This window comes from Anas platyrhynchos, chromosome 24, assembly GCF_047663525.1.
Source record: "Anas platyrhynchos isolate ZD024472 breed Pekin duck chromosome 24, IASCAAS_PekinDuck_T2T, whole genome shotgun sequence".
NCBI classification, from domain to species: Eukaryota; Metazoa; Chordata; class Aves; order Anseriformes; family Anatidae; genus Anas; species Anas platyrhynchos.
This window is the reverse complement of record NC_092610.1, coordinates 1,319,442-1,345,859: the sequence shown is the minus strand read 5'-3', so window position 1 is coordinate 1,345,859 and position 26,418 is coordinate 1,319,442. Positions and strand designations below refer to the sequence as shown.

The 26,418-nt window shown below is 68.2% G+C and overlaps 1 protein-coding gene across 8 annotated transcripts in view; it reads right to left on the bottom strand.

Annotated features, from left to right (window-relative positions):
* Positions 1 to 598: 598 nt before the first annotated feature.
* ADGRB2 (adhesion G protein-coupled receptor B2) overlaps positions 599 to 26,418 on the bottom strand; it is an 84,812-nt gene continuing 58,992 nt past the window's right edge. For 2 of the 8 annotated variants that reach the window (XM_072027486.1, XM_072027487.1), the window contains exons 2-32: positions 21,308 to 22,148; positions 17,805 to 17,888; positions 16,579 to 16,743; positions 15,402 to 15,566; positions 14,243 to 14,407; positions 13,229 to 13,393; positions 13,056 to 13,157; positions 12,802 to 12,908; positions 12,181 to 12,375; positions 12,012 to 12,080; positions 11,805 to 11,913; positions 11,582 to 11,728; positions 11,068 to 11,143; positions 10,889 to 10,991; positions 10,701 to 10,744; positions 9,713 to 9,839; positions 9,136 to 9,239; positions 8,782 to 8,884; positions 8,417 to 8,567; positions 8,078 to 8,147; positions 7,887 to 7,953; positions 7,696 to 7,781; positions 6,971 to 7,069; positions 5,961 to 6,132; positions 5,717 to 5,812; positions 5,503 to 5,542; positions 4,690 to 5,327; positions 4,362 to 4,397; positions 3,933 to 4,037; positions 3,760 to 3,813; positions 599 to 3,659 (exon numbers count right to left, since the gene is read on the bottom strand). In XM_072027486.1, the coding sequence (XP_071883587.1) occupies positions 3,471 to 3,659; positions 3,760 to 3,813; positions 3,933 to 4,037; positions 4,362 to 4,397; positions 4,690 to 5,327; positions 5,503 to 5,542; positions 5,717 to 5,812; positions 5,961 to 6,132; positions 6,971 to 7,069; positions 7,696 to 7,781; positions 7,887 to 7,953; positions 8,078 to 8,147; positions 8,417 to 8,567; positions 8,782 to 8,884; positions 9,136 to 9,239; positions 9,713 to 9,839; positions 10,701 to 10,744; positions 10,889 to 10,991; positions 11,068 to 11,143; positions 11,582 to 11,728; positions 11,805 to 11,913; positions 12,012 to 12,080; positions 12,181 to 12,375; positions 12,802 to 12,908; positions 13,056 to 13,157; positions 13,229 to 13,393; positions 14,243 to 14,407; positions 15,402 to 15,566; positions 16,579 to 16,743; positions 17,805 to 17,888; positions 21,308 to 22,133 (4,659 nt within the window). In that variant the 5' untranslated portion in view covers positions 22,134 to 22,148 and the 3' untranslated portion in view covers positions 599 to 3,470. Of the gene's footprint in view, positions 3,660 to 3,759; positions 3,814 to 3,932; positions 4,038 to 4,361; positions 4,398 to 4,689; positions 5,328 to 5,502; positions 5,543 to 5,716; positions 5,813 to 5,960; positions 6,133 to 6,970; positions 7,070 to 7,695; positions 7,782 to 7,886; positions 7,954 to 8,077; positions 8,148 to 8,416; positions 8,568 to 8,781; positions 8,885 to 9,135; positions 9,240 to 9,712; positions 9,840 to 10,700; positions 10,745 to 10,888; positions 10,992 to 11,067; positions 11,144 to 11,581; positions 11,729 to 11,804; positions 11,914 to 12,011; positions 12,081 to 12,180; positions 12,376 to 12,801; positions 12,909 to 13,055; positions 13,158 to 13,228; positions 13,394 to 14,242; positions 14,408 to 15,401; positions 15,567 to 16,578; positions 16,744 to 17,804; positions 17,889 to 18,754; positions 19,073 to 21,307; positions 22,149 to 23,869; positions 25,701 to 26,418 lie in introns of those variants that run through there. The other 6 variants (XM_038167327.2, XM_072027492.1, XM_072027488.1 and 3 more) reach the window with 6 other exon arrangements.

Genomic DNA, 26,418 nt, shown 5'->3' with positions numbered 1-26,418 from the left:
TTCATGCCAGACCCCACAGAGCTGGCAGAGCGTCCCCACTGCCTGGGGACCTGGGGACAGCCCGGTGGGGACGAGGTGCCTGGGGCTGTCCGGGCTCCTTGTCCCCAGCAGCAGAGCTGATGGCTTTCCACTGCAGCCCCCCCAGGAAGAAAATGGGCATGAAACAGGCAGGGAATGGGCAGGGAGCGGGCCCAGCCAGGGCAGCCACCGACCCCCAAGGGTTGGGGTTTGGGGGCCGCAGAGCAGCCGTGGTTGTCCCCTGTGTCCCCCCTCTCCCCCGGCGCGGCGCGGTGCCGCCGTGCCCCTGCTCAGCCGCTCTCCTCCTCCCAAATGATGATGAATCTATTTACACTGAAGCTTTACAAATGTGTGTTAGGGACGCATGCATCTCAATAAACGCGCTCTAATTAACAACTGATATTTATTCAGCCCACAGTAAATAAGCTGTCGCGGGCAAACCAAGCGAGTGCCGCGTCTGCGGCGCGCCTGGGCTCTGCCATTTATCCCCGAGCTGCGGGGCCGGGGCGCTCGATGCGTCTGCGAGTCACCTCCTGGAGTAATTAAGGCTAATTAAAGCAAGTGGCTATGAAACATAACGAAACTTTTATAATTCCTTTTTATTGGACAATTATTCACCCGGAGATCTTCGCCGTTCAAGGCCTCCCGGCAGTGCCAAGCGCCGGGCGCGAGCAGGAGCAGGAGCAGGAGCAGGAGTAGGGTTTGTGAACCTTGTGGTGGGCACTGCGGGGTCTCGAGGGGCAGCCTCACCCCCCCCTCTCACCCCCAGGTGATGCCAGTACAGCCGGCACCCCCAAATTCAGCTGCGAGTCGCTTTGGGGCTGGCCACCATCCCTCGCACTGCTCCTCCCGTGCCTCAGTTTCCCCCTCCAGCAGGTTGTCATACTGGTGGCACACAGGGACCCCAGTGCAGAGACCCCAGCCCAGTCCGGATCCTGCTCCCCCAGCACTGGGTGCGGGCTCAGGGCTGGTTTCTTGCCTAGCTCTGCCAAATTCTCCCCGAAATCAGCTCCCGGAGCAGAAACCTGAGCTCCTCAGCACTGGGCCCCATCCTGGCCGTGCCCAGGGGGGACGGGAACAGGCACGGGGAGCAAGGATGGGAAAAGACCGTGGGCCCCTGCCCCCCGGCCCGCCATGGAAAATGCCGAGGCAAGCTGAATTTCCAAGAAACAGCAGCGCCAGCGGCCAAGAAACCCGATCCGGAGACAGAGCCCTGCAATTTCCAAAAACCTTGAGACAATTTGCCGGGGCTTGGGGCATCCCGCGGCTCGGCCTCGCTCCCGCAGCCCCGCACAGCGCAGGCACGCCGGGCGCAGGAGGGAATTCCTGCGGCTCGGCGGGGATTCAGGCACCGGTTTGGGCACAAAAAAAAAATCAAATTCCAACGTTTTCTGGGAAGGAAGCAGCTCAGGGGGCTTCTTTCCAGCAGCACTGGAAGCAGCAGCAGCAGCACTAACGCAGCAGCAGCTTTCCCCTTTTTTTGGTGGATGCGCCGGGAAGGAGGTGCCGGGAAGCCAGGCGAGGAACTTTCCGTGCCGCCCGCTGAGTGTTTTCTCCATCGTTTCCGCCCCCCAAAACCCAGCGTTTTTTTGGCAGGGGGAGCGGCTCTGTGGAGCGCAGCGGCTCAGATGGAAGCTGCAGATGGAAAATGGCTCCGGCGCTCTCCAACCTGCTCTGCTCCCCCCCCCAAATTCCCCCCACAAGCACCCAGCTTTGGGCCCGCTGCCCCCAACCTCTGGGCACCTCCCGGAGCCACAAACCCCCTGCCCACCGCTGGTGACCCCCTCCCTTGTGCATCCCTCACCCCATAGACGGCTGCCAGCACCATGAACCCCCCCAGCCCGCTCCCCGTCCCCCCAGGATCCTGCGCCGCTGGGGCGGGCTCGGTTCCCTCACCGCATATGGCGTCTCCATGAGTAATAAAGGCTGCTAATTGCCACCAGATGCCCCAGGAAACCCTGACGCTGCTTCTTGCGGCGGGATGGGGAGGGAAAGAAGGGAGCGGGGGCCGGCCCTGGGTTCCCCCCCCCCCCCGAAGCACGGGACGGGCTGGAGGCAGAGAAGGCTCCCAAGGAACGGGCGGCTGCTATTCTTAGCAAAAGGAGCGCTGGCCAAGAGAGCAGAGAGCAGCACCAAGTGGAAAGCAGAGCCCCCAGCCCCATCCCGGGGGGCTCAGCCCCAGCCCCAGCCCCACAGCTGAGCCCCTGCTGCAGCCCCGAGCCCCTGCCCCAGCCCCGATCCCCCCCCCCAGTGCCGCCAGTGGCCCCCAGATGTTGCACAACTGGAGCTGGCCCCAGCCCAGCGCCGGCTCACTGCTTCCCTGCTCCCAGCGCTGCAGCCTCCAGCACCCAGTCCCAAACTGGGCTGCACTGGGATGAGCTGGGCTGTGCAATTAGCGCAGGATGGGGCAGCCAGGGGCCAAGGAGAGACCCTTGTTTTGGGGAGGGGCTGGGGGCGTTTGGGTGCGCATCGCCTGTGCCTGCAGCCACTCCCTGCCTGGCACCACTCCGCTGCTGGCCACGCACCAGTGGGAACCAGTAAGCAGCTGGTGGGGTACTGGGAGGCTGGGGGAGCTGGGGGGGGGAGCTGAAGAGCCCCGCACAGCACCGCCACGGAGGTGAGGAGCAAACCAGCACCTCGGGGGCCACCAGCCCAAACGGGGCAGCGTCCTTATGGAGACCCTGGGTCCCCGCTTCATTCAGCCCCGAAGCAGCGCTAGGCGCCCCACGTTCCCTCTTCAATTGCAGGTTAATTGCCTCCGAAGGTACTCACAGATTAATTACCGTGTAATTTACCGCTCAGCTCCTGCAACACCATGCTTCCTTTGCCCAGCAGCGCATGGGAGCAGTCTCATCTCCAGCCAGCAGGATGGGTGCTGGGGACCCAGGTCCCCACGGGGTGGCCGTCACCCTGTCCCCGTCCCCATCCCGGCGCGTGGCACACGAAGCAGCAGGCGGTGGCCGTGGCCCCACGGCACCACAGAGAGTGAACTTTTATTTCCAACAACGACAGCACCTGCCCCGTGGAAGAGGGGGGGGGAGACGGGGGGACGGTGGGGACGGCTGGGAGGGGGGCGGCCACGGGGCGAAGGCGCCCGGCCACGGGGTGCCCGGGGCCGCCGCGCGCGCGCGCGTGCACACGGTGCACTGCGTGAAGAAACGTCCCGGTAGAAAAAAAACGGAGATGCCAGGGCCTGGGCGGCCGGGCGGGTGCCGAGCGGGTGCGCAAGTGATCGGTGAGGGTGCGTGGGGGTGCGCGTGGCCCCCTCCGCACCCAAATCCCGAGAGGGGGAGCAGCGGGGAGGAGGAACCGCACGGCCACAGGCGGGGACCCCCCCATCCCGGAGTGAGGAGGAGGAGGAGGACGGAGCAAAAGGCGGCGTCTCCGGGCTGCTCCTGCTGCGGGGTGCCCCCGGGTGAAGGTGGCAGTGGGCAGGGCGCCGGGTTCCCCGCTCACACCTCCGTCTGGAAGTCGCCGTCGGCCCCATCCAGGCCGGCGCAGGGCCCCTCCCAGTCGGCGCAGCGCAGCTCCAGGCGGTCGCGGTGGGCGCTGGGCAGGGAGCCCAGGGTCATGGCCTTGAACGTGCTCCAGGGCTTGGGCGGCGCGGCCGGAGGCTGCTGCGCATCGGGGCTGGCCCCATCCTGCGGGATAAATTGGGGTTGCAGAGCACGGCCCCGGACCCCCAGCTCTGGGGCACAGCCCCCCACGTCCATCCAGCCCCGTCCAGGCTCCGGCACTCACCGTGGCCGCGCTCTTCTCCCCGCCGCCCGAGGAGACGCTCCACCGCTTCTCTCGCTGGGGACAAGACGTGGTGCTCAGCTCCAGCTCCCCCCATCCCGCCCCGAGCACCCCGGTTCATGCAAAGGGGGAAGCCGGGCAGGATGCGACCCCCCCCCCCCCCCCCAGGACCTCACCTTGGAGGTGCCGGCAGCGGGGGCCCGGTACCGGTCCAGCGTGTGGAACTTCTGGTTGAGCTCGTGGTAGAGCTCGGAGTGGCGCTTCCGCGTGTGCATCACCTTCTGCAGGGCGAGAGCAGGGCCCACGGATGTCGGTTTGTGCCCACACACCCTGATCCCATCCCTGTCCCCATCCCTGACCCCATCCCCGGGCCACGTGGGGACACAAAGTCCCCGCTGCCACGCTCCGTCTCCTCCCATAAAGCCAGCTACAACTCTCCCACCCCGTGCTGGCATTTTAATCAAAAGCCAATGCTTTTTTATGGCCTGGTGTAAACCTCCTCAGAGCTTGGTTTCTGCTCCCCCAGCCCCGCTCAGGACAGAGCCGGGGCCAGCCCGTGGGCACCCCCCCCCCCCCGTGCCCGGTGCCACAGCTGCGCGGCTCACCTCGAAATCCAGGTCGGAGTACCGCAACCTCTTCCTCTGGCAGGGGGTGCACGGGGCCGGAGCAGCGGGGAGGAGGAGGAGAAAAAAAGGGAAAAGGGGAAAAGTCCTTGCAGGGCCGGGGAGGAGCCCAGCAGCCCCAGGCAGAGCCGAGCCAGCCCCGAGCAGGTTATGGGATGCCAGGCAGCAAGCACAGGGAGCAGGGCACCTCGGCAACCCTGCGCACACAAGCTGTGCACACTCTCCAAGGTGCTCCCAGCCCCATGCACGCCCCCAGCCCAGCAGCAGGCCCCCACCCCATCCCCCTGCTCCCCAGGGCCCCCCCGCTCACCTCTAGGGACCCCACTTTCATGGCAGAGCCGGGGACGGTGCGGGGCATGGTGCGGCTGCGCTCCGACAGCTCCGAGGCCAGGATCTGGCGCACTGTGGGGTGCTGCTTGAACTGCAGCCCGTAGGGGTGCTTCACCGTCCCGTAGGGCTGGCTCAGGTTCACGTTGACGTGCTCCACCGAGATGAAGCTGGGGTAGGCGTCCCCCTCGCCCGCCGGCCGCCCCTTCCCGCCGGGGGCCCCCTCCTCCAGCTGCCCCTCGTCCCGCTGGAAGGGCTTGAGGCTGGCGCTGCGGCGCGGCAGCACCATGTAGTCGCTCTCCCGGGGTGGCTCCGGGGCGCGCAGCCAGCCGTAGTCCACGGGTCTCAAGCTGCTCTCGGTGCACAGGTACACGGGGCCCTGCGCCTCTAGCCCCACCGGTTGCGCCGGGGGCTCGCCCAGCTCGGCCACCACGTTGGGGGGCATCTTGGGCACCTGCACCAGGATGCTGGGCGCGGGGATGTTGCCCGGCAGGCTGGAGAAACCCAGGCCGCCCTCCGAGGTGGTGTTGAGCTTGGGGTCTTCGTCTCCGTCCAGGGAGATGCGGGACAAGGTGCCGGTGATGGTGGCGGGGTTGCAGGTGTTCACCTCCTTGAACAGCACTGTGGGCAGGCAGCGGGTCGGAGTGGGCACCGTGCAAGCCCTCGGGGCACCGAGACCCCCGTGTGCTGGCACGGCACCCACCCCACAAACTGGAGGGGCAGGCAGGAGCGGCACCACCACCGTGTCCCCATCCCCGTGCGTCCCCATCCCCAGCACCTTCCCGGGGGACCTCACCTGTCTGGCACGCCAGGTCAACGTCCTTTTCAAAATCTGTCTATAAAAACACAGAAAGAGGGGGAAAAAGGGAGACAGAGAGAGAGAGGAGGAGAGGAAAAAAAGAGAGAGAGAGAGAGAGAGGCGGGGAAGTGAATGCATCTTGGGCAGCCCCGGGAGCAGCAGGGCGTGCAGGGGGCCCTGCCCCGCTCCGCGCCGGCGCTGCCGCACTCACCAGGATCTGCACCTGCCCGTTCTTGCAGGAGTCGGGGGAGTTTTCGTTCTCCTCGCCCCTGCACCCCCCCACCTGGCACTTCACCACGTCCTGGACCTGCGGGGGGGGACACAGCCGGTCACGGCCTCTGCGCCCGGGGGTCCCCCCCTGCTCCGCACACCCCATAAGCCGGAGGGGTCCCTGCCCCATAAGCCGGGGGTCCCTGCCCATCCCGTCCACTCCCCCCCCAGTGCCCCCGCCCCACCTCTCGGCGCAGGAAGCCGTGCACGGTGATGATGACGAAGCCCTGGACGGAATTGAAGACGGCGAAGAGGACCTGGAAGAGGATGGAGCGCCGGTCGGTCATGGCGAGCACGGCCGACATCCAGGTCAGCGCCAGCAGAGGCAGAACCACGCAGGAGCTCCACAGCGATGCCCTGGGGCAGGGAGAGAGGGCCGGGGGTGAGCCCACCACGGGGGCATCCCCGGCACAGCCCCGAGACCCCCCCCTCACCCCCAGGGAGCCCACGCGTGCATGGCACAGAGCCCGGTGCCCAAAATCCCCCTGGCACCGAGTGTCCCCCCCTCTCTTGCTCCGCATCCCCGTGCCGGCGCTGGCTGGGTGCTGGCGGCGCTGCCCGCGTTGGGGTGGGGGGGACGGGGGCTCTGCGTGTCCCCATCCTGCACACCCGGACCCACAGCGGTGCTGGGGGGCTGTGGGGTGACCCCCAGCCCCCCCCCAGCCAGCAGAAGGGGGGTTTCAGCCCTGCTTTTGGGGACCCAAACCCCAAAGCCCAACCCCCTGGCAGCGTGGCCAGCAGGCTGCTGGGGGTGGCAGTGTCACAGCCAGCACCCGGGGGGGGGGGGCTCACATGCCACCAAAGGGGTCCCGGGGATGCTCCCATCACCCCCCCCCCCTCATCCTGCCCTCCCCGCTCCCCCCCACCCCGGGCAGGAGGGGCTGAGCCCCCCCGCACCCCGGCGGCGGCGATGAGGTGACCCTGCGGGAAGCCATGCGGGCGTGATGGCTGCGGGGGGGTGGGGGGGGGACACGCGTGTGCCCCCCACACCCGGGGGGGGGCCGCCCCGAGCACTCAGCCTTCTCCCTGCCTGCCCACGGGACCCCCGACCCCAATCCCCAGGAGGAAAGGGGATGCCCAGAGCCCACCTGAACCCCTTCTCCTCACCCCACCAGGACCCCCCCACACCCCCCTCCCCCTCCCCAAAATTCCGGTGTCAGGCTGTGCTCGGGGTGGGGTGGGGGGGGGCACTAACATGGCATTGCTGGCGGTGGCGGAGGTCATGGCCGCGCTGGACACCACGCCGCACTTGGTGCATTTCAGCAGCAGGTTGCCGCAGGGGGGGGGCTTGGAGCTACGCGCCCCCACCACCACCACCACCACCACCACGCAAAAAAAAAAAAAACCCCCCCAGCGCCCCGCGGCCAGGACCGGGCCACGCGGGGGAGGCAGGCGAGGAGGGAACAGCAAGGCCGGGGGGGGGCAGGATGGGGATGGATGGACGGATGGATGGATGGATGGACGGACAGACAGGGGCAGAAAGCAAATGGGGGGGGGAGAAAAAAAAAGAGAGAGAAAGAGCCGGGTTAGTCGGGGGGGGGGGCACAGCAGTTAATGGTGAGCGGGGGTGGCCAAGCGGCAGCCGGGACGGGCGGGTGGGCTCAGCCCCCTCCCCTGGTGGTGCGGGGGGGTCCGCAGCGAGTGGCTCCCCCCAGCCCTGGGGGACGCACGGGGTGGCCGCCCCCTCCCCATCTGCTGTGTGTCCCCCCCCCTCCCCAGTAGCCCCCAGTAAGCAGCTGTGGCTGCGCTGGGCTTGGTCCCACCGCCCACTGGTGTGGTGAAGTCTGCCCCGTGCTCAGCCCCCGTTCCCGAGGGACCCCCACGGCTGCCCCCCCCCTCCGCCCCCCCCCAGACCCCACGGCAGGGGAGGGGGCTCCGCGGTGGCCCCGGCACAGCCCCGGGGGGGCGCAGGGCACTCACCCAGCTCGCTGCTTTTTGGACTTATCTGAAATGCCGTCGCGGGACATGAGCTTGTTGAACACGATGATGCCGACCAGCATGTTCACCTGGGGGGGGGGGGTAAGGGGGGGTGCAGAGCCGGGGTTAGAACCCCCCCTGAGCTAAGGGGGAGCTTTGTGGGGTGGGTTTGGGGTCTGGGGGGGGCAGCCTACCAGCACAATGACGGCAGCGGGTCCCACGAAGGCGTAGAGCAGACCGCCCTCCAGTGAGAGCCAGCAGCTGCGGGGACCGGGGGTGTCAGGGGTCGATGTGGGGGGGGGACGGGACACCCCCTGCTAAATATCCCCATCCCCTGACCCTACATCGCTGCCACCACGCTCCCGCACCCCCCAGCCCCACGTACTAGCTCGCCGTCCCGTAGCCTTTGGTCCGCGTGAAGCCGACGGAGACGGCGACCACGAGGGCTGGCAAACCTGGAGGAGGGAGGGGAGACGGGGGCCGAGCTGCAGGGGGGGGGCAGCGGCGCTGTGACCCCCCCCCAGGACACCCCTAAAGGATGGGGACAGAGAGCAGGACCCTTTTGGCAGCTCCCCACGGCGCAGGCACCACATCCAAGGCGCCAGGCGGGGTGGGGGGTACGGAGTCTGCGCTCCCCCTGTGCCTCGGTTTCCCTGGGAGGGATTTGGGTATTGGGAAGGGTGCGCGGTGCCTGCCCCCCCCTTACGCCCCCCTGCCCCCTTACCCCATCCCAAGCAGAGGAAGCGCTTCCTGACCAGGCGTGTCCGGATCCGGCCGATCACCGCCAGGTAGGACTGCCAGGCCTCCGTCAGCACCCAGCAGAAGGAGGAGAGGAAGAAGAAGTGGAGGAAGGCGGCCGTCATGGTGCACACGCCCTGCGCCGGGGATGCGGCACGGCCACGCACCAGTTAACCTCCCACGCCACGCCGGGGCTTGTGCCAAAGCCGCCGCCACGCAGGGAGTTTAATCCCGAGATTGAGTTAATCCCGACCCAATCTGCCCCTGGGAGAAGCCCCCCCCACTGCACCCCCCGTTCCCCAAGGGGCTCGGACCCCCCCCACCCTCCCCAGCCCGTGGCGCGGCGCCCACCTTGCTGAGCATCTGGGATTGCCCCACGAGGATGAGGATGTTGGAGGCCAGGATGGAGACGCAGAAGTTGAGCAGGATGATGGAGCGCTCCGACTTGATGAACCTGGGGGGGGGCAGAGCATGGGGCCATCCCCTCCTCGTCCCGTGTCCCCCCCCTCACCCCGTGTCCCCCCCTGGGACAGCAGCGCACGGCCGGGGCACCTCTCCCACCCCGCGTCCCTTCCCTGCACGCTGCTCGTAACCACGCTGAGCTCAGCTTTTCCTCACGCCGTGTCCCCCTTCGTGCCCCCTCCCCACATCTCTCACGCCCCCCCCGGGGTCCCCACTGTCCCCAGAGCCACCCGGGGTTGTCACCTCCAGAAGGCAGCGTAGATCACCAGCAGGGTCAGCAGGGCCATGCAGGAGACGGCGCAGCCGATCATCAGCGGCACCGAGGGGGTGCCCGAGGGGTCCATGGCCTGGCAGGGAATTAGAGGGGGGGGCGAGGCTGAGCCCAGCCCCCCCTGTGGCTGCTCCCTGCCCCCTGCCGTGCCCCTCTGTCCCTCCAGGCTGGGGACCCCCCCTGTGTGCCAATGGAGGGGGACGAGCAGTGGTGCGGCCGAGGCGCCTTCCCGGGGCCCCGTGCCCATCTCCATGCCAACGGGGGATGTGGGTGGAATAGCAATGGGGGGGGGGGGGCCCGGGGCCATGTGGCTCTGACCCCTCCTCAATCCGGAGCCCTGCAGCACCACCCCCTCCCCACAGCACCCTCAGGGTGCCGGGGGCGCAGGGGTCCCCTCCTTGGGGAGCCCCCAAAGTCTGACATCCCCCCCGTGCCACCCGTGTCCCTGCAGCCCCTACGCACGCCACCCTGCCCCGGGACCCCCACCTCAGCCCAGGGAGTGCCCCCCACCCCTGGTGTCCCCCCCCGTGTGCCACCCCCGTCCCCTACCAGGTCCCTGGGCAGCTGGGCGAGGACGGCGAAGGTGGCGAGCTGGCGGCACTGGCATTTGGTGTGCGCCGGGAGGGTCTCCAGGGTTTGGCAGCTCTCCGTGTCCCAGTTTCCCAAGCCAGGATCCCTGATTAATGGGACGAGAGAGCGAGGGAGAGCGAGCAATTTGAAGTGATCAGACCCAAACGCAGCCCCTCGCTTAACCCTTCGCTGCCCCCGGCCCGGGGGGCTGCCCTGAGCCCGCAGCAGGGCCCGAGGTGCTGATCCCCCCCCTCCCCGGGGAGCTGTGTGGCACCGAGCCTTGGTCCCTAATCATCCCATCCAGGCTGGGGGGGGCAAACTGAAACCGCAGGAGGGAGGGGGCCAGGCCCAGGGGGAGGCTGGTGGGGATGGAGCGGGGCTGGGGCAGTGCCGGGGGGGTTGAGGCAGTCCCAGGGGTCTCCTGCGCCTGGCACAGGGACCCTCTGCAAAGCCAAACCTTCGGGGTAAAGGCTCCTGGGCCACCCCTTCACGGGACAATGCCAGGATGGGGACCCCCGTGGGGACGCAGCCACAGGGGATGGGGACCTCGGTCTGGGACGTGTGTCCCCAACAGGCTGCGCCCCACCACGCTCAGCACAGCCCCACTCCTCTCTGTCCCTACAGGATCCACTCTGAGATGCCCCCAGCTCCCCGCAGGGCTGCACCGGTGACCCCGAGGCACAGAGCACCCGCAGGCGCTGCCCCCCACCCCTCAGCACCCCCCCCGTGCCGTGCCCTACTTTCCCTCTCTGCTGCCACAGCCCCGTGCTAATAAATTGCATCTGGCAGGCGGGAGCAAATCGATACCCGGATCATCACCCCGCAGCTGGGGGGGGGCTCGGCCACGTGCACATCCCTCCCCCGGGGACTCGGTGCCACCCAGGCACGGGGACAGCCCTGCCCCATCTCCCAGCATTGCCCCCCCCTCAGTGGGGCTCCCCACGCTGCCCCCCAAAACCCCACTCACGTCCTGGAGTAGTCCCAGGTGACGCACTGCGGGTGGGACGTGCCCTGCGGACAGACGGGGGGGTGAGCAGCGTGCCCGCTGCCTGCTGCCAGCCCCCAGGGGGGTTTTGGCACCCCCCCCGGGGACCTGCCCGGCTCCCCGGTGCCCTCGGAGCGCTGGGACAGGAGCGGTGAGGAGGGGACACGCACGTTGATGACGTGGGACAGCTCCACCAGCACCAGGGGCTCGGCAGGCTTGGTCGGCGGGCGCACGGTCACCGTCAGCACCTTGGAGGTGACGGCCAGGGGGGCCCTGCGGGGAGGGGGCAGCGGCTGTCACAGGGATGGGGGGGGACACTCTATGGGGACGGCGGGGCGGCCCCACTCACCTGGGAGGGGGCAGGATGAGCCCCAGCGTGCGGTACAGCACGGCCCCGATGACGAAGTGGGACGACTCGTCCAGCTCTGCAGGGAGAGGGGAAGGGAGGGGAGCGGCGCGGAGACAGCACCAGCACACGCACGGGGGGCACGCGTGGCACAAGTGCACCCGGCGAGCAAACACAGACACGGGCAGGCCCACGGGGCTGCTCCGGGCATGGGGGCGAGGCCACGCGCCCCTCCGGCACGGGTGCTGGCACCCGGAGCTGCAGAACCGAGGGCTGGCAGGATGCCACCCGTGTGCTCACACTCACACACGCACGCACCCTTCCAGATGTGCCAACCACAAACCTGCCCCCACGCACACCCAGAGCCTCACGCTCACACACACACACCCCCATCCGCACACAACCTCTTTGAGGTGCACGCTCACACGCGTGTGCACAGCTCCAGGCATGCACACCCAGGCACTCACACACGTGGCCCTGGGTGCGTGCGCCACGTGACGGTGCCGTGCACCCGTACCGGCGGAGGCGAGGCTCAGCACCTCCCGGGGGATGAAGAGTTTGTCCTCGGAGCTGCGCGCCCAGTCCTTCATGCCCCGGCGCCCCTTCATGGGGAAGTTGATGTCGCTGGAGACGGCGGAGACGGGCTCGCGCTGGATGCTGATCACTGCCGGGGCACAGCGGGGGTCAGCAGCCGGCTCCCCGCGCCCCTCCTGCGCCCCCCCGTGCGCCCCGCCGCTCACCCAGGTTGTCGGTGACGATGAGGGAGCTCTGGAAAGCCTTCAGCGCGTCCCCCACCAGGTGGATGAAGTCCTCCACCACCTTCATCAGGTGCACGGAGCCGGGAGAGACCTGCGGGAGGGTGAGCAGCTCGGGGGGGGTGTCCACGGTGGGGGGCACGCACACACCGTGGCCACCCCGGCTGCCCACCCGAGCCCCTCGCCCCTCACCTGCTGCGCGTCCTCCCACTTGTCCCGGTTCTCCGCGTCCACCATGTAGCTCACCACCTGGAAGAAGCGCTGCGGGGACGGGGGTCAGCGGGGCTGGGGGGGGGGGACCGACCGCTGCCACCCCCTCTCCCCGGGGTGCTCCCCCTCCACCAGGTCCCCGGCTCGGTACCTGCACGTCCTCGGAGGACGGGGTGTAGGTGGCCCTCTTGAAGGTGTCGGTGACGTTGCGCAGGATCTCCACGGAGAAGAGCAGGTCCCCGCTGTAGTAGGTCTTGCGGGCCATGAGCTCCAGCAGGCTCCGCACCACCTGCGACATGCCCTCGCCCGCCAGCACCCGCTGCCCCTTGGCCAGGTGCTCCCGCAGCTTGGATAGGGGGGGGGACACGGGTGTCACCCCGCTGCCAGCACCCCCCGAGGTGCTCCGTGCCCCCAACCCCTCGCCGTGCCCAGAGCCAGGGCCACTGCGGAGTTAATTGCAAAGATTTGGGCAGCAGTGGGATATGAGGGTTTGGGGGGGTCCTTCCCATCCCGAGAGCCACATCCTGAGGACGCAGCGGGTTTGGGGTCCCCTTGCAGCTGCAGGACGCTGTCCTCCCTCCCAGCCCTACCCGGGGACCTGTCTGTGTCCCCACGTGGCACCCAACTGGTGCCAGCACCCCCAGGGCAATGAATTAACCCCTCCCAGGGAATGGCGAGGGGGTCCCTGCCCCGGCTGGGGACAGCAGGGGAGGGCAGCAGGGGCTGGGGACCCCTGGGGACGGGGGGGGGCCGTGCCAGAGCGTGCACCTACTGAGAGATGTAAGTATCGGTACTCGTGGGAGATGCAGCGGGCGAAGCTGGGCACACCCCAGTACGCGACCCCGTGGGGGCTCAGCAGGCACCGGCGGCTGGCGGACCCTGTGTGGGACACAAGGGGCAGGGGGGGGGGCTCGAGGCCAGCACAGGAGCCACGTCCCCATCACCCCATCACCCACCTCCACCCGGTCCCCTGCAGCTTCCCCAGTGGGGGAACTGGTTGGGGACCACCCTCCCCATGCCCCTCACCCGTGGCGTTGGGGGGACACTTGTTGTAGATGACGTCCCCGGCGGCGGTTTTCTTCCAGGTCATCAGCATGACGTACTCGTCCTTGCACATCTCGTGGTAGGCTGGGGGGCGAGACGGGGGGGGTCAGGGGCAGCACGGGCACCGGGGGAGGGCGCCGGGGGCTGCCCCGTACCTGGGCACTTCTTCTCGTTGCAGGTCTTCACCTCCTCGCCCGTGCCCTCGCAGGGGTAGCCCTGCACGCCGGTGCCCTCGCACATGCGGAAGCGGCGCTGCCAGCCCGTGTCGCAGGTCTTGGAGCAGAGGCTCCAGTGGTTCCAGGGGCCCCACTTGCTGTCGGCTGCGGGGCAGGGACACGGTGGGGGCTCCCGGCTGTGGGACAGCCGGCTCGGCGTGGTGGGTGGGTGGGTGGGGGATAGGGACGGGGCAGGGCTGGTGGGGCCGTGCTGCGGCTGCTCGCCGTGCCGCGGGTGGAAAGCTCCGCGGGGATTAAATCCCCGGATCGATGGCTTAAAATCTCCTTCCAACCAGACCAACGCCCCCGTGCAGCAGCACAAGGGCACCCTGGCACGGGGCAGCCCCCACCTCCCTCTGTGCCAGTGACTGAAGGGCAGGAGGAGGACGGGGTCTGCCCCTTGGCTGACTCCCTGTGCCCCGTGTCCCCATCCCTGCACCCCAGGAGGCAGCAGGGCGGTGGGACGGGCACCGAGCTGCCCCGGGCACGTGCACAAGAGCTCGCAGAGCTCGCACACCCAGAGCACACCAGGAGCTGCAGCCCCCGGGCACCGACAGCTCCCCACAGCCCCCAGCACAGGGCTGGGAGCCAGCAGGGACGCCCAGCACAGACACCTCCTCCTCCAGCTGGGACACGTCTGGGGGCAGCGACCGGCACAAAGGGGGCGGTCGCTGGCACCACCGGCACCACCACGTCACCACCAGTGACACCAAAGGGTGCCAGCGCAGGGTGCCATGAGCCTGGCATCGGTGACGGTGGCACCAAACGGTGACACCCCAAGGTGCCAGCAGCCCGGCATCACCACGGGTGACACCACATCAGCTTTAAGGCAGACTCACAGCCCGGCTGTGATCCGATGTGCCGTGCCACGACGCGCCGTGCCATGACGCACCGTGCCGTGCCCCCCCCCCCAGCCTCATTCCCCCCCTCCCTCCCCAGCGCGCGGGGCCTTACTGGGACACGTGGGGTTGGAGCACTCGCGGGCGTCGGCGTGGGCCCCCCGGCACTCTGCCCAGCCGTGGGCCGAGACGCTGCACTTGCGCGTGCGCTGCTGTGTGCCGTTGGCGCAGGTGACGGAGCAGCGGCTCCAGGCGCCCCACTCCAGCCACTGCCCTTCCACTGCGGGGACAACGAGACAGTGGCATCAGTGTGCCCCCCCCCAAATAGGGCCGGTGGCACCGTCTCCCCACCGCCCATGCCCCCCACTCCCTGTGCAACGGGTCCAGCCTAGCCACGTGCCGGCCCCACGTGCCGAAACCCGGAGCGGGCAGTGCCCAGCCCTGACCCAACCAAGGGGGTCCCGTCACCGGGACCAGCCCCCCCGGCCCCACAGCGGCTGATCCTACAGCACCACAGTGCCCAGCACCATCAAGTGAGCCCCCATGGGACCCGCTGTGAGCCCCCAGAGCTGCTCCATGCCAAACCCCAGAGCCCCAGCGCTGCTGTGGGGGCCGGGGCAGGTGGGGAAGGAGCTGATGGAGCTTCTGTGGCTCTGGCAGCGGCTCTGCGGGCAGGCAGGGTGCACGGCAAGAGCCCCGTGCCACGGGGACACGGCCCTGCCACAGCTGCTGCAGGGTGGGTGCACCCTGAGCCCAGGGGCTCCCCTGCTCCTCGTGCCCCCAGCCCACCTCCAGCCTCGCCAGGCTGCACGCGGGATGCCCCTGCAGCCTCCAGCCCCAAAACAGCCCCCCCGGCTGGGACCGTGCCAGGAGAATGAAGAAACAGTGACGGCGCTGCCACCCGCGCACACACAGACCCCACAACCCCTCCCGGTGCCCCACAACGTCCCCGCGCCACCCCAGCTGCCAGCACGCCCCGGGGCTGTCCCCTCCTGCCCGTGGTGGGGGGCTCCAGGTCCCCCTGCTCGGCCAACGGAGCTGGTTCTCCATAGGGGCAGGAGGGTGCAGCCCGTGCCATCGCCCCCCTGTGCCCCTGGGCTGTGCCAGGTCCCTGTGGCGGTGCCACAGCGGCCGTAGCGCCCGTCCCGTGTGCCACTGCAGCCCCCGCACCGGGAGCAAAGCCCTGGCTCCCCGGCTCGTGGCTTTCCCCGGCCGTCCCAGGGTGGGGACGCGGCCGGGAGGGAGCAGGGGGAGAGGGGGGGAGCGGTACTGACCCGGGCAGGTCGCGATATTGCAGGGCTTGGCCTGCAGCTCGGGGCCCTCGCAGGCTTTCCCTCCGTGCCGCGGGGCCACGCACCGCCGCGTCCTGGTCCTGGCCCCTCGCCCGCAGGTCACCGAGCACAGGCTCCACGGGGACCACTCCTCCCACGCGCCGTGAACTGCAACACAGCACAGCGCCGTCACGGCACGGCCCCACAGGGGGCTGCAGCCTCCCCTGCACCTCCCTCCTGGCACCAAAGGGGTCCCTGGGCAGCGCAGACCCCTCGTGCCCGCGGTCGCGGCTCTGCGGCAGGGCTGGGCATGGTCCCCGCTCCCCTCCTCGCCCTGCGGCACCGGCTCCTTCCCCATCTTCACGCCCCAAAGGCCCCAAGCAGGCACCGGTGGTGCTGGCGCTCGCCCTGGCACAGCCTCTTTCGCCCCGGCACAGCCCCTGCACGTGTGGCACTCACAAGCTCAGCTCACTTGGGAAGCACTTGGGGTTCCCAGGCGTCCTAAAGGATGCTCTGCGAGCCGAGATGGCCCCAGCAGCCCCACACCGAGGGGAGCATCCACGTGTTATGGGGTGCAAAGCCCCCCAGCAACTCCTGGACGGGGTGGCCCGGCTGCACCCCGAGGTCCCACCGGTCCCCGCAGTCCCACACAGGACACACGGACCCCGCTGTGGGCAGACAGACAGACAGGCAGGGCACTGCTGGTGTCCATCACCAGCATCACAGGCGTCCATCCTGCTCGCCCCCCTGCTCAGGACCGTGCTGGAGCAGCTCGGCCACCTCCTGCCCCGCACGAGTCCCCCTGGCCCCAGCCCCACGGCACAGGCCCAGCCCCTGCCTCTGCCCCAGCTCCAAACTTCCCCGGGGAAGCCCCGAGGTTCTCGGCATCCTCTGGGGATGAGGATGAAGAGGAGCAGGGCAAGGCACACAGGGCACGGGGGCACATCCTGCAGGTGCCTCCCCCCACAGACCCCCGAGGGCTGCCACAGCAGGGGAGGTGACAAAATGGGGGGAGAGCTGCTGGGCTCCTGCTGCCCCCACCGCATGAAGCCACCCTCCCTGCGCGCCCCCAGGCACCCCCACTTTCCACGCCACCGAGAGACCCCCACGCAAGCACATGTCCCCACGTGTCCCCCACCCCCATCCCGGCCCTGAAAACCCCCTCCGTGCCCCCCGGTACCTGGGCAGGTGGCCGTGTTGTTGCAGGTCCTTGTCTCGCGCAGCAGCCCACTGCACAGCGTGCCGTAGGGAGAGGAGACGCAGGAGCGCGTCCGCACCTGGGAGCCCTGCCCGCACGTCAGGGAGCAGACGCTCCACTGGGACCACTCCTCGGCCGCGGGGTCCCCTGGGGGGAGACGTGGGGTGAGGGCTGGGGGCTGCCCGGGGAGCCCGCGGGGTCCCCACCGGCACCGGGAGCAGCGAGGACGAGGTGCCGAGGGTGCCGCGGCACCGAGGGCGCAGGCAGGGCGAAGGAGCCCCCAGCACGGTGCTGCCGCCCTCCAAACCTGGAGTAGGGACCCCAAGCACAGAATCTGGCCCAGCACAGGGCCCTGGGTGCAGGATGTGACCCGGGACAGGGTCCTGGGCAACCCCCGGGTGCCCAAAGGAGCCCAGCACAGGCGGCACCGCTCGCCCTCGCCGCGCAGCCGCGGTGCTGACATTTCCAAGCACCTGGCTCTGATTAAGCTTGATGATCCATCTGAAGCCCTTGGACAGGGCAGAGGAAAAGGCCCTCAGCTTAAATTAAAAAGGAAGACACAGGGAAGGGCTCTGAAGGGGAGGGTTTGTCCCGCAGATGGACTCTGCTCCCACCGAGGTGCCCGTGCCCACCGGCGGCTCTGCGCCACACGGGAAGCCCAGGGCGAGGCGGGGGCTCGGGACGGGGCCGTTCACCCCACGGGGGTCCTGCTTCCCCCTGGCCAGGCTGGAAACGGGGCTGGGAACCAGCACAGCCCGCTGAGCAGGGCTGGGGGCCAGGGCTGGTGTTTGGGGTGGCCGAGGTGGCCCCGTGGCCCTGCCCAGCACCTCAGGACCCCGGAGCAGCTGAGCGCAGCGGGGAGCAGATCGGCATGCCAGGCACACGGCCCGGCCCCGGGCCATCCATCTCCCCTCTCGCCTGCGAGCCCTCGACCCATAAATCAGGGGGTGCTGGGGAGGGGTAGCGGCACGCTCAAATTACCCAGATGAATTTGCCAAATAAATACATTTGAACGAAACAATTAATGGATTTTTTTTTTTTTGCCTGCTTTACAACCCTCGGAGGAAGGTGCAAAGGGAAAAAAAAAATAAAAATGTATAAACGGAGCAAATTAAGTCAGTCCGTGGGCAGGAAGCAAAGGAAGTCACTCTGTCTCCGCCGCCCTGCCCACAGCCGAGCCCAGCACCCCCTGCCCCCGTCCCCGGTACCTGTCTGGGCCATGTAGACCCCCGGCTCGTCCGCCGACCGGGGCCACTGGGTTTTCACCTTCTGGTTCTCCTCAACCGCATTGCCTGGAAGAGAGAAGGGCTCTGGTGAGAGCGGGCACGGGGCAGGAATGGGACCGTGATGCTGCGAGCCAAGGGATGTTTTAAGGTTGGGACAGGGATGCCACGTGGCTTCCTGAAGGCGAGAGATGGCCCAGCACACTCGTCACCCCCCCCAAAACACATCACAGCTCTGCCAGCTGCTGCATTTTGGGGATTTGGGCTGGAATAAACCCGTGCACTTTAGGGTACCCCCGTCCCCGGTGCGCCCTGGGGTGCCCGCGCCCCCGTGGCACGCGGCTAGCGGAGCGCAGCGGTGCTCTCCCGTCCCCACTTAACAGATTGCTGCAGTGAGGTGGCACAAATTTATGGCTCAGCTCACCAAAAATAACAAGAGATCCATCAAGAGCACTTGGCGTGAAATTAACTGGCATGTGGAGGGCTCGGCGGAGAGGCACGCGCTGCGGGCGCAGGGGGCAACCTTCCCTGCCTTCCTCCTGCCCGGCCCCCCGGGACCACCCCCGTGTCCCTCGTCCCCAGGACACCGACACGCTCCCGGGCACGGTGCGGTGACATTGGGGCCGGGCAGCACCCGTGTCCCCCCCCCAGACAGCACCTGTGTCCCCCCCGGGCATCGCAGAGGGCGGGCAGGCAGCACACGGAGCCCGAAGCACCTCGCTGAGCTGCCCCGGCACAGCCAGCAGGGCACGGTGATGTCCCCGAGGGATGGAGGGAGGTGACACGGGGACACCTGGCACGGGCGGGGGGCACCGAGCCGTGCCCTGGGCAGGCTGCGGCCCCCTTTGTATCACACACAGGTGAAATACGAGCCCCAGGCAGGAGCACGGACTGCGCTGACAATTATTGGTGCTGTAAAACAGACCCAAATTTACCGACTTTTGCCTTCAGCTCGGAGTGACCCTGCCCAAACCCGGCACCCTCCTCGGGCTCCTCCACGGACGGGGCGGCTGCGTCCCTCGGCTCCTCTCGGGGCACCCCACAAGGGCTGTGGGGGGTGCCGGGGGCTGCCCCCAGGTCCTCTCCGTCCACGGTGCCGAGCTCGCCACGGAGCCACCCGTCCCCATGAGCAGCGTGGCAGAATTACGCCCGTCACCGCCGGAGCCTGGGGGCAGCCATAAATCCAGAGGATATACGAGGCCGCTCTCCCCAGCCGTGTTCGACAGGCACCAAATCCAATTTCCCAGGGAGGGCACTAAATCCCCGGCTGTCACCGCACTGCGCCTGCGCCACGGCCCTGCCTGCAGCCATCCCCGGCACCCACCCAGGGTCCTGCCCCGGAGCCCCTCGCCGTGCCCCACAGCACAGCTTTGAGGGAAGGGGTGTCCTCCTGGGGACCCCCGTTTGTCCCCCTTGGTTGCTGCATCCCCTCAAGCCCCGTCCTGGCATCACCGCCCTGGTGGCTGCTTTCTGAGGGGCTGGGGCTTTGGTGCAAGGGGCAACACGGCCCCGAGCCAGCCCCAAAGCTGTAGGGCTGGGACCTGGGAGGGGTCCCCAAAAACTCAGGGAGCTGGACACAGACAGCACGGGGACAATGCGCCCCAAATCACCCCACAACGCCCCGACCCTACACCCACCTGCACAAACTGGGTGCCCACCGGGTGCAACGCTGCACGTGGCCGTGCGTCCCCCCCCCTCCAGGCACAGAGGGGACAGCACCGGGGTTGGGGACCCCCCAGCATCACCAGGGTGGGAGCGGGGAGGCCGGGGAGCTGCTGGGTGGGCGCCAGCCCCCGCTCGGCTGCGGCGCTCGGCGGAGGAGAGCCGGTGAGATCAGCGCTGGGCGCCCGCCAAGGCTCGGCTCACAGGCGCCATTCAGCCCCCAGCCCTGGCTGCCGCCCTGAAAGGAGCCCTTTTTTCCCCCCCGGGGGGCCAGGGGGAGGCCAGGTGGGAGCCCCGGGCCCCCCCCTCGCTGCCATGAAGGGCGCTCTGTGCTCCAGCCCCGGGGGGTTATCGGGGGGCGCACGGTGTGGGGGGTGCCGAGAGCAGCCGAGGCCACTGAATCGCCCCCCGTGGATCCGCCTGCAATAACTCGTTACCTCTGGGTGCCTCGGGCTTTTAATTGAATGTCAAACGTAATTTGGGCAGGAGCAGGAGCTTGGCTGCCGCCCCTGCAGCCCGCTGCCGTGCCGCTGCGTGGAGAGCCCGCGGGTGGCTCGGCACCCCAGGGTGGCCCCAGCACCCCTCTTGGAGCCACGCTCGCTGCTGGTAACACCCCCAGGAGGTGCAGACCCCCCCCCGGGAAGCAATATCAGAGGATATCACCCGCTGCCAATGCAGGGCGCAGCAGGAGCCAGCCCCCATAGCACCCCCGGGCAGAAGGGGAGCGAGGCTGAGCCCAGGGATGGCACCTGGGCCCGGCCCTGAGCTCTTAATCCTCCCCGCAGGGTTGCACTTAAAGGGGAAAAAAAAAAGGGGAGGAAAAAAATCAGATCAAGAAGCTCCCCTCGGGATGAGGCGATTTATAAGCACGCAGCTGAAACGGACCGGGGATTTATTCGGGGGATCTGCCCATAATGACATTTAGCTCCTGAAGCAAATGCTAAAACCCAATGAAATTATACAGACACGCAGCCCAGCGCCGCCACCTCACCCGCTGGGAACAGCATCGCCCCGGATAAAGACCAGGAACAGCTGAGCTGGGGATTGCAGCCCTGGGGCACTGCCTGGGGGGAACATCTGGGCAGATGTGTGCCCCCCGGGGCCAGCAGGGACACCCCGGGGTGCGGCGGCTCGCTGCCCGGTGCCCACGGGCGAGCGCGGCTGCTTTCTTCGCACTCGAGGCTCCTGCAATTTGGTAATGAGCAAATGGCTTCATTCCGCCTGGTTAACAGCCCGGCCGTGCCGTGCCGCCACATCCTGCCTGGAATAACAAGCGCCCGGGCTGCAGCAGTCAAGGGTAATTTGCCATGGGAAGGGGTCATTTTACCTGCAAATTGTTTTCCTCGTCTCCAGCAATGCAGAGTGACAGCGCTCCTGCTCCTGCTCCCGCTCCCGGTCAGCCCAGCAGCCCTGGGGCTGTGCTAAAGCAGCCGTGGCACAGAGCAGGGACCGGTGCGGGGGCATGGAGAGCTCTGCTGAGCCTGCCTGCTGCTCGGGGGGGGGGCTGCACCCCGAGCTGGGGGCAGGCACGGGCAGGATTCACCCCGTGTGCAGCTCCCCGGCTCCGTGAGAAGCGCACGGCTCCGTGCTGTGCCAGGGGGGGTGCAGGAGCAGGTGTGGTGCCAGGAGTTGGACCCGAGGGTCCTTAGGGGTCCCTTCCTGCTCAGGATATTCTATAATTCTATAATTCTGTGTTTCTATGATCCTGTGATGGCTCCACCACGCACACAGCACCCCCCCTGCCCCCTCCTGCGCAGCGGAGCAGCCTGCACGGAGCAGGGGAGCCCCCCAACCCCTGGGCTCCCCTCCCCGGCACCACCACTCACCGTGCGGCACCTCGGGCAGGTCGAACCCGTTGGCATTCTCAGAATGCAGCTCGGGGGGGCAGCAGCGCTCAGTGGGGGCGGTGGCAGCGGGGGGCAGCGGGGTTGGGGTGCGGGCGCCGTGCCCGGAGCCGTTGCGGCGCGGTGCCGGGGGGCTCTCCGCCTGGCAGCTGCAGCCGGCGTGGGTGAGGCCGCAGCGGCGGGTGCCGGGTGCCTGCAGGCACTCCTCGAGCCAGCGGCACAGCACGCTGCAGGTGAACTGGCTGGAGTTGTTGTTGTTGATGAGCAGCACCTCCACGAAACGAAATTCCAGGGCTTGGGGGGCCAGCAGGCGCGGCGCCGCCTCGGGCTCGGCCGCCAGGCAGAGCTGCACGAAGTTCTTGTCGAAGTGCAGGAAGGTGAAGGGCCCCGCACCCTCGCACAGCTCCAGCTCGGCTTCGTCCTCCTCCTCCTCCTCCTCCTCTTCCTCCTTCTCCTCGTCCTCCTGCGGCCGCCGCGGGGAGGGCGGGGGGCTGGCGGGCTCACTGCGCGGGTCGCAGGTGTAGTTGGCCAGGTAGTGGTCGAGCGGCAGCACCATGGGCGAGAAGTGGGTGCAGACCTGCTCCTCGCGGTTGAAGCGGAGGTACAGCGAGTACTTGGTGGGGTCGGGGTTCTCCAGGGTCCAGGAGCAGCCGGAGGAGATGGTGGGGAAGAGGTCCTTGAGCGAGAAGGAGCCGTACAGGACGCCGGAGGCCAGGGCTGAGCAGGCGCTGGGAGCCGGGTCGAAGCCCCGCGTGAGCCACAGGACAGACGAAATCACAGCCAGTAAGAGGGGACCAGCAGCGGTCATCCTATGGCATTTGCCCTGGGGGGAAGAGACAGAGGGGCAGACGGACAGACAGATGCTTACCGGGAGCCACGGCACCGCGGGGTCCCCGGCACGGGGTGGGCAGCACCCTGCACCGAGCCCCGGACACCGTGGGAGCAGCACCCAGGGTGCCCCCAGCCCCGTCCCCTGGCTGTGCCAAGGTGGCCTGCATGGACCGGGCTATGAAAAGCCCTGGGGCTGTTCCTGCCCCCCCGGGGCTGCTCGGGGTCAGGGTGGGTGCTTGGAGGAGCCCGGGGCGATGATTTGGGGCACCCCACAGAGGGGCACCCCCCCCTGCCTGCTGCGAGAGCCCGGCACGGGGCGAGCGATCGTTAAAGCACGTATTTCTTGGGAAGCACGCCGGGTATGCAGCAGCATCACTGCGGATAGCTTTTTAATAACTCATTAATAAAATAATGCATGCGGTGGCCTTATTAAGTGGGACCAGAGCGTGGCTTTACAGAGGCCAAGGCCACCAAGCGCGTGGCGGCACCGCTCCGCGGGCCAGGGGGCGGCCAGCGAGGTTGGGGAGGTGGCCCCTCAACAGGGGCTAACCCAGGCTCCTCTCCATCCCAAAGCAACGTCTCCCGATCCCAAATCCCCCCCGGCCGAGGCCCCGGTACCGCTGGCAGCCCTGCAAAATGGGAAGGGAGCCTGAGCCTCGGCTGTGCCTGCGCCAGCACCGCGACGGGGACATTAGGGAGCTAAAAATAACCCAGCTCCCATGCAACAGGCGGGCGCTGCTCCTGCCACCCCGATGGTGCGGGGGCTCCGGGGGGGTACCCAGCCCCACCAGCAGCCTGTGGGCACGGGGAGGAAGGCAGAGGGGCAGGGAGGAGCTGGTGGCATGGGGAGCAGCCAGGCGGGTGGCTGGATCCAGGAGCGACCCCAGATGTAAGTAGGGGAGGTCGGGGGGAAGGGGAACCCCCTCTCCTAGGGACATTTCCAGCCTGCTTCAATGGGGAACCCCCAAAGCGGGGAGCCAAGGGGTGGCTGGAGCTGCACCAGGTCCCTGCTGGGGCTCCTGAAGCATTAAGGACCTGGGGTCCCCCGGAGGATCCCCACCCTGTGCTGCTCGGGGGGGAGCAAGAAGCCTAGGGACGAGGAGGAGGAGGAGGAGGAGGAGGAGGAGGGGCAGGAGGAAGCAGGGGAGGGGGAGGAGGAGGTCAGGCAGGGACACGCTGCCGCTCTGCAGCTCACGGGGCTCCCGCAGCCTGGCAGGGACACAAGATGGAGCTTGCTTCCCTCGCCTGGCAGCAGCGAGAGGGGCTGCTCGGCCCCGCTGCCCACCCGGGGCACGGCGCCCGCTGCCACCACGGCACAGCCGGGCTGCCGCGCTCCCCGGGCTCCTCGCGGTTTAACCACAACACCCCAAAAGAGCCGGGCAGGAGCTCCGGACCGCGGGGAGCCTCCCCCACCCCAAACCCACGGCGGGGTCAGGATGCGCCCTGGCAGCGCTGCCGCAGCTGCTGCTGAAGGCCGGGGCTCGTTAAGAGCCGCTCAAATCCGTTTCGGCTCGTTCAGCACCAGCCCCGCTCCCCGCAGCGTTTGCTGCCGCTGCTGCAGTGAAAATATTTCACCCAGCTGCAAGCTGGGCCCGAGAAGAAACCGAGCGGCGGGGGCACCGAGAGACCCGGCGGGGGGCTAGCAGGGGGTCAGCGCTGCCAAAAGGCTCGGGGAAGGGGGGGGGACGGGGCTGAAGCCAACGCTCCCCCTACCTGGCACCGCGGTGAGGACCTGGTGCCCTGCAGCGTCGCCGTCCGCCTGCTCCGGTGCCCCCGGCCCTGCTGCCCATCGCCCAGCTGGCTCCAAAACGGCCCCGGCACTGGTGTTGGAGAGCTCCCGGCACGCTCCTCGCCATGCCGGCGGCCGCGGGCTCGGGGGGCCCCGGTTGCCCCCAGGGATGTGCCGCATCCGAGCGCCCGGCTGGGCCACAGGAGCTGCTGCTGCTGCTGCTGCTGCTGCCCGCAGCACGGCTGGCACTGCTGGCACGCTCACCCACCCGCTGCAGCCTGCTCCAGCCCCTCTCATTTCCCTTTGTTCCCCGCCTGGGCTGAGGGGAGGGCTGGGTTTTTAATTAAAGCTTTTAAAGAGCCATCACAGAGCCTGCGAGTGCTGCTGAGGGAATGACAGCCCCGGCTCGCGGCCGCGCCGTGGAGGGAGGAGCAGCGGCACCGCTCCATCGCCGCCGGGTGCCCGCATCCAGCCGGGCTCCGGAGACCTGCAGGATGTGGCCGGGGCTCGCCTCTCCCCGCACAGCAGCCACAGCACGGCAGGAGGAGGCACTGCTCCTCGCCACACTGCCCCAGGCGTGCTCACGCCGCACAAACAGGTTGTTTCCCCGAAGATCTTCGCATTTAGGGTGATTCGGAGGGGATCTGGGGCAGCTCCAGCCTGCCCAGCCTGCAGGCACCAGCGGCCCCGGGGTTGGGGTGAGGGGGCCGGGAGCTGCGGCCCCTCTGAGCCTGGCGAGGGCAGAAACAAACAAACAGCCCCAAAAGCGATCAACGGGCGGCACTAAGCCCCGCCGGCATTAATAATCTGAGAAACGATTAATAGCAAAGTAAAGGAGATTTGGGTTTTAAGAGACACGGTTTTTAACCCGGCAGTGTTCTTTTAATAGGCTCACTAAAGTATACGAGCCGTGAGACTTCTGGAGGCTCGGGTGGCTCGGGACAAGGGCGCAAGGGCTAGCAGGGGCCGGGCAGTCCTGCAGCACCGGGAGCAGCTCCGCTCTGTGCCGCAAGGCAACACCGTGGGGAGAAGCAGGCTGGCAGGTGGCACGGCTTGGCACGGCTCGGCACAGCTCGGCACAGCTCGGTTCAGCACGGCTCAGCTCGGCACAGCTTGGCACAGCTTGGCACGGCCAGGATGGACGCACACCCGCACGGCTGCCGGGCTCCAGGCGCGCTCCATCGCACCCGAGCACCTCGCAGCTGCCCAGAGGTGGCCGGCGGCAAACACAGCGCTCTGACAGCTCCTGCTGAGCCCCCGCAGGGCGAGCCTGCCCTCCTCCCATCCCCAGGAGCGTTGCTCGTGGTTAAAAGGGAGCTTCAAAGCTGCCTCTGCCGTCAGTCCCTCCGCCTGCGAGGGTTCCTGGGCCCCGCTGCTCCCTGCGCCCATCCTCCTGGCACAGGGACCCCGGCACCGAGCCCCCGGCACCGGCAGAGCCTCCCCATCCCCTAATTAACGCTCTGAGCGGATGTGCTGGATGAACTCCACCAAAATCCCATCCATCAGCCCTCGCCCCCCGAAAACGCAGCTTCCTCCAGCGTCATGCACACCCGTGGGTGTGCGGCTCGTGCTGCTGCACACTCGCACGTGCGCTCGGCAGGGAGCTGGCTTCTCCACGCGGCTCCCCGCAGGAGCTGCATGACCCCCCCCCGGCTCCTCGGACCACGTTTGCCCCCTCCCCTGCCCGCACGTCTCCGCGCTCCCCCGCTCGCTCCCCCTCTCCCGCTGGCTTCCCCGGCTCGCTGCCACCACCTTTCCTGAAGCACGCAGGCTGGCAGCGGTGCCGAGCCCTAATTAATGGTGCCGGTTTGCCAATCACTGGCTCAGCCCCGCTATCACTGGCAAGCGCAGGCCCTTTTATTTATTTTACTTAACTGCTGTTGGTAAAACTCCGCTCCAAAAGCAAGGCCGGGAGACGGCACAGCGAAATCTCCGCCGGGATTAGGGATTACGCTCTGCCAGGGAACAGCGTGTGCCTGCCCCCCCAGCAGCTGGGGGGTCCCTGGGGGCATTGAGCCCCCAACCAGGCATCGCAGGGGCTGCGGCTGCTCCCCCTGCTCTCCCAGAGCTTTCTGCAAGCAGCTGCAGCGCCGCCGGCCACGGCTCCCTCTGCCACCAGCTCCCTCCTGCCCTGGCACCATGCGAAGGGCTGGGGGCCTCCAGGAGGATACGGAGAGGAAGGGGGGGGTCCAAGTGCCAGGGCTGGCAGCAGGGAGGCGCAGCCTGGTCGTGCGCTCGTGCCAGGGAGGGATTTTTGTAGCCCCGCATCTCAGCTGGATCCAAACCTGATGGAAGCCCCCAAAGTGCTGCTCCCCGGGGAGGGGAACGGGCTTGGATCCGTCCCACTGCTGGAGGGCATCAAGAAGGGACAGACGGGCCGAGAGCAGGGGGGGCACCACGGCCCTCGCGAGCACCAAGGAGGTGCGGAGCCTCTGACATTTGGCAACCGAGCCGGGTGGCTTGGAGCCAGCCCCGTCCCCATTAGGGGATGGCAGCGTGGTAGGAAATGAGTTTGCAGGGCCTCGGTCCAAAT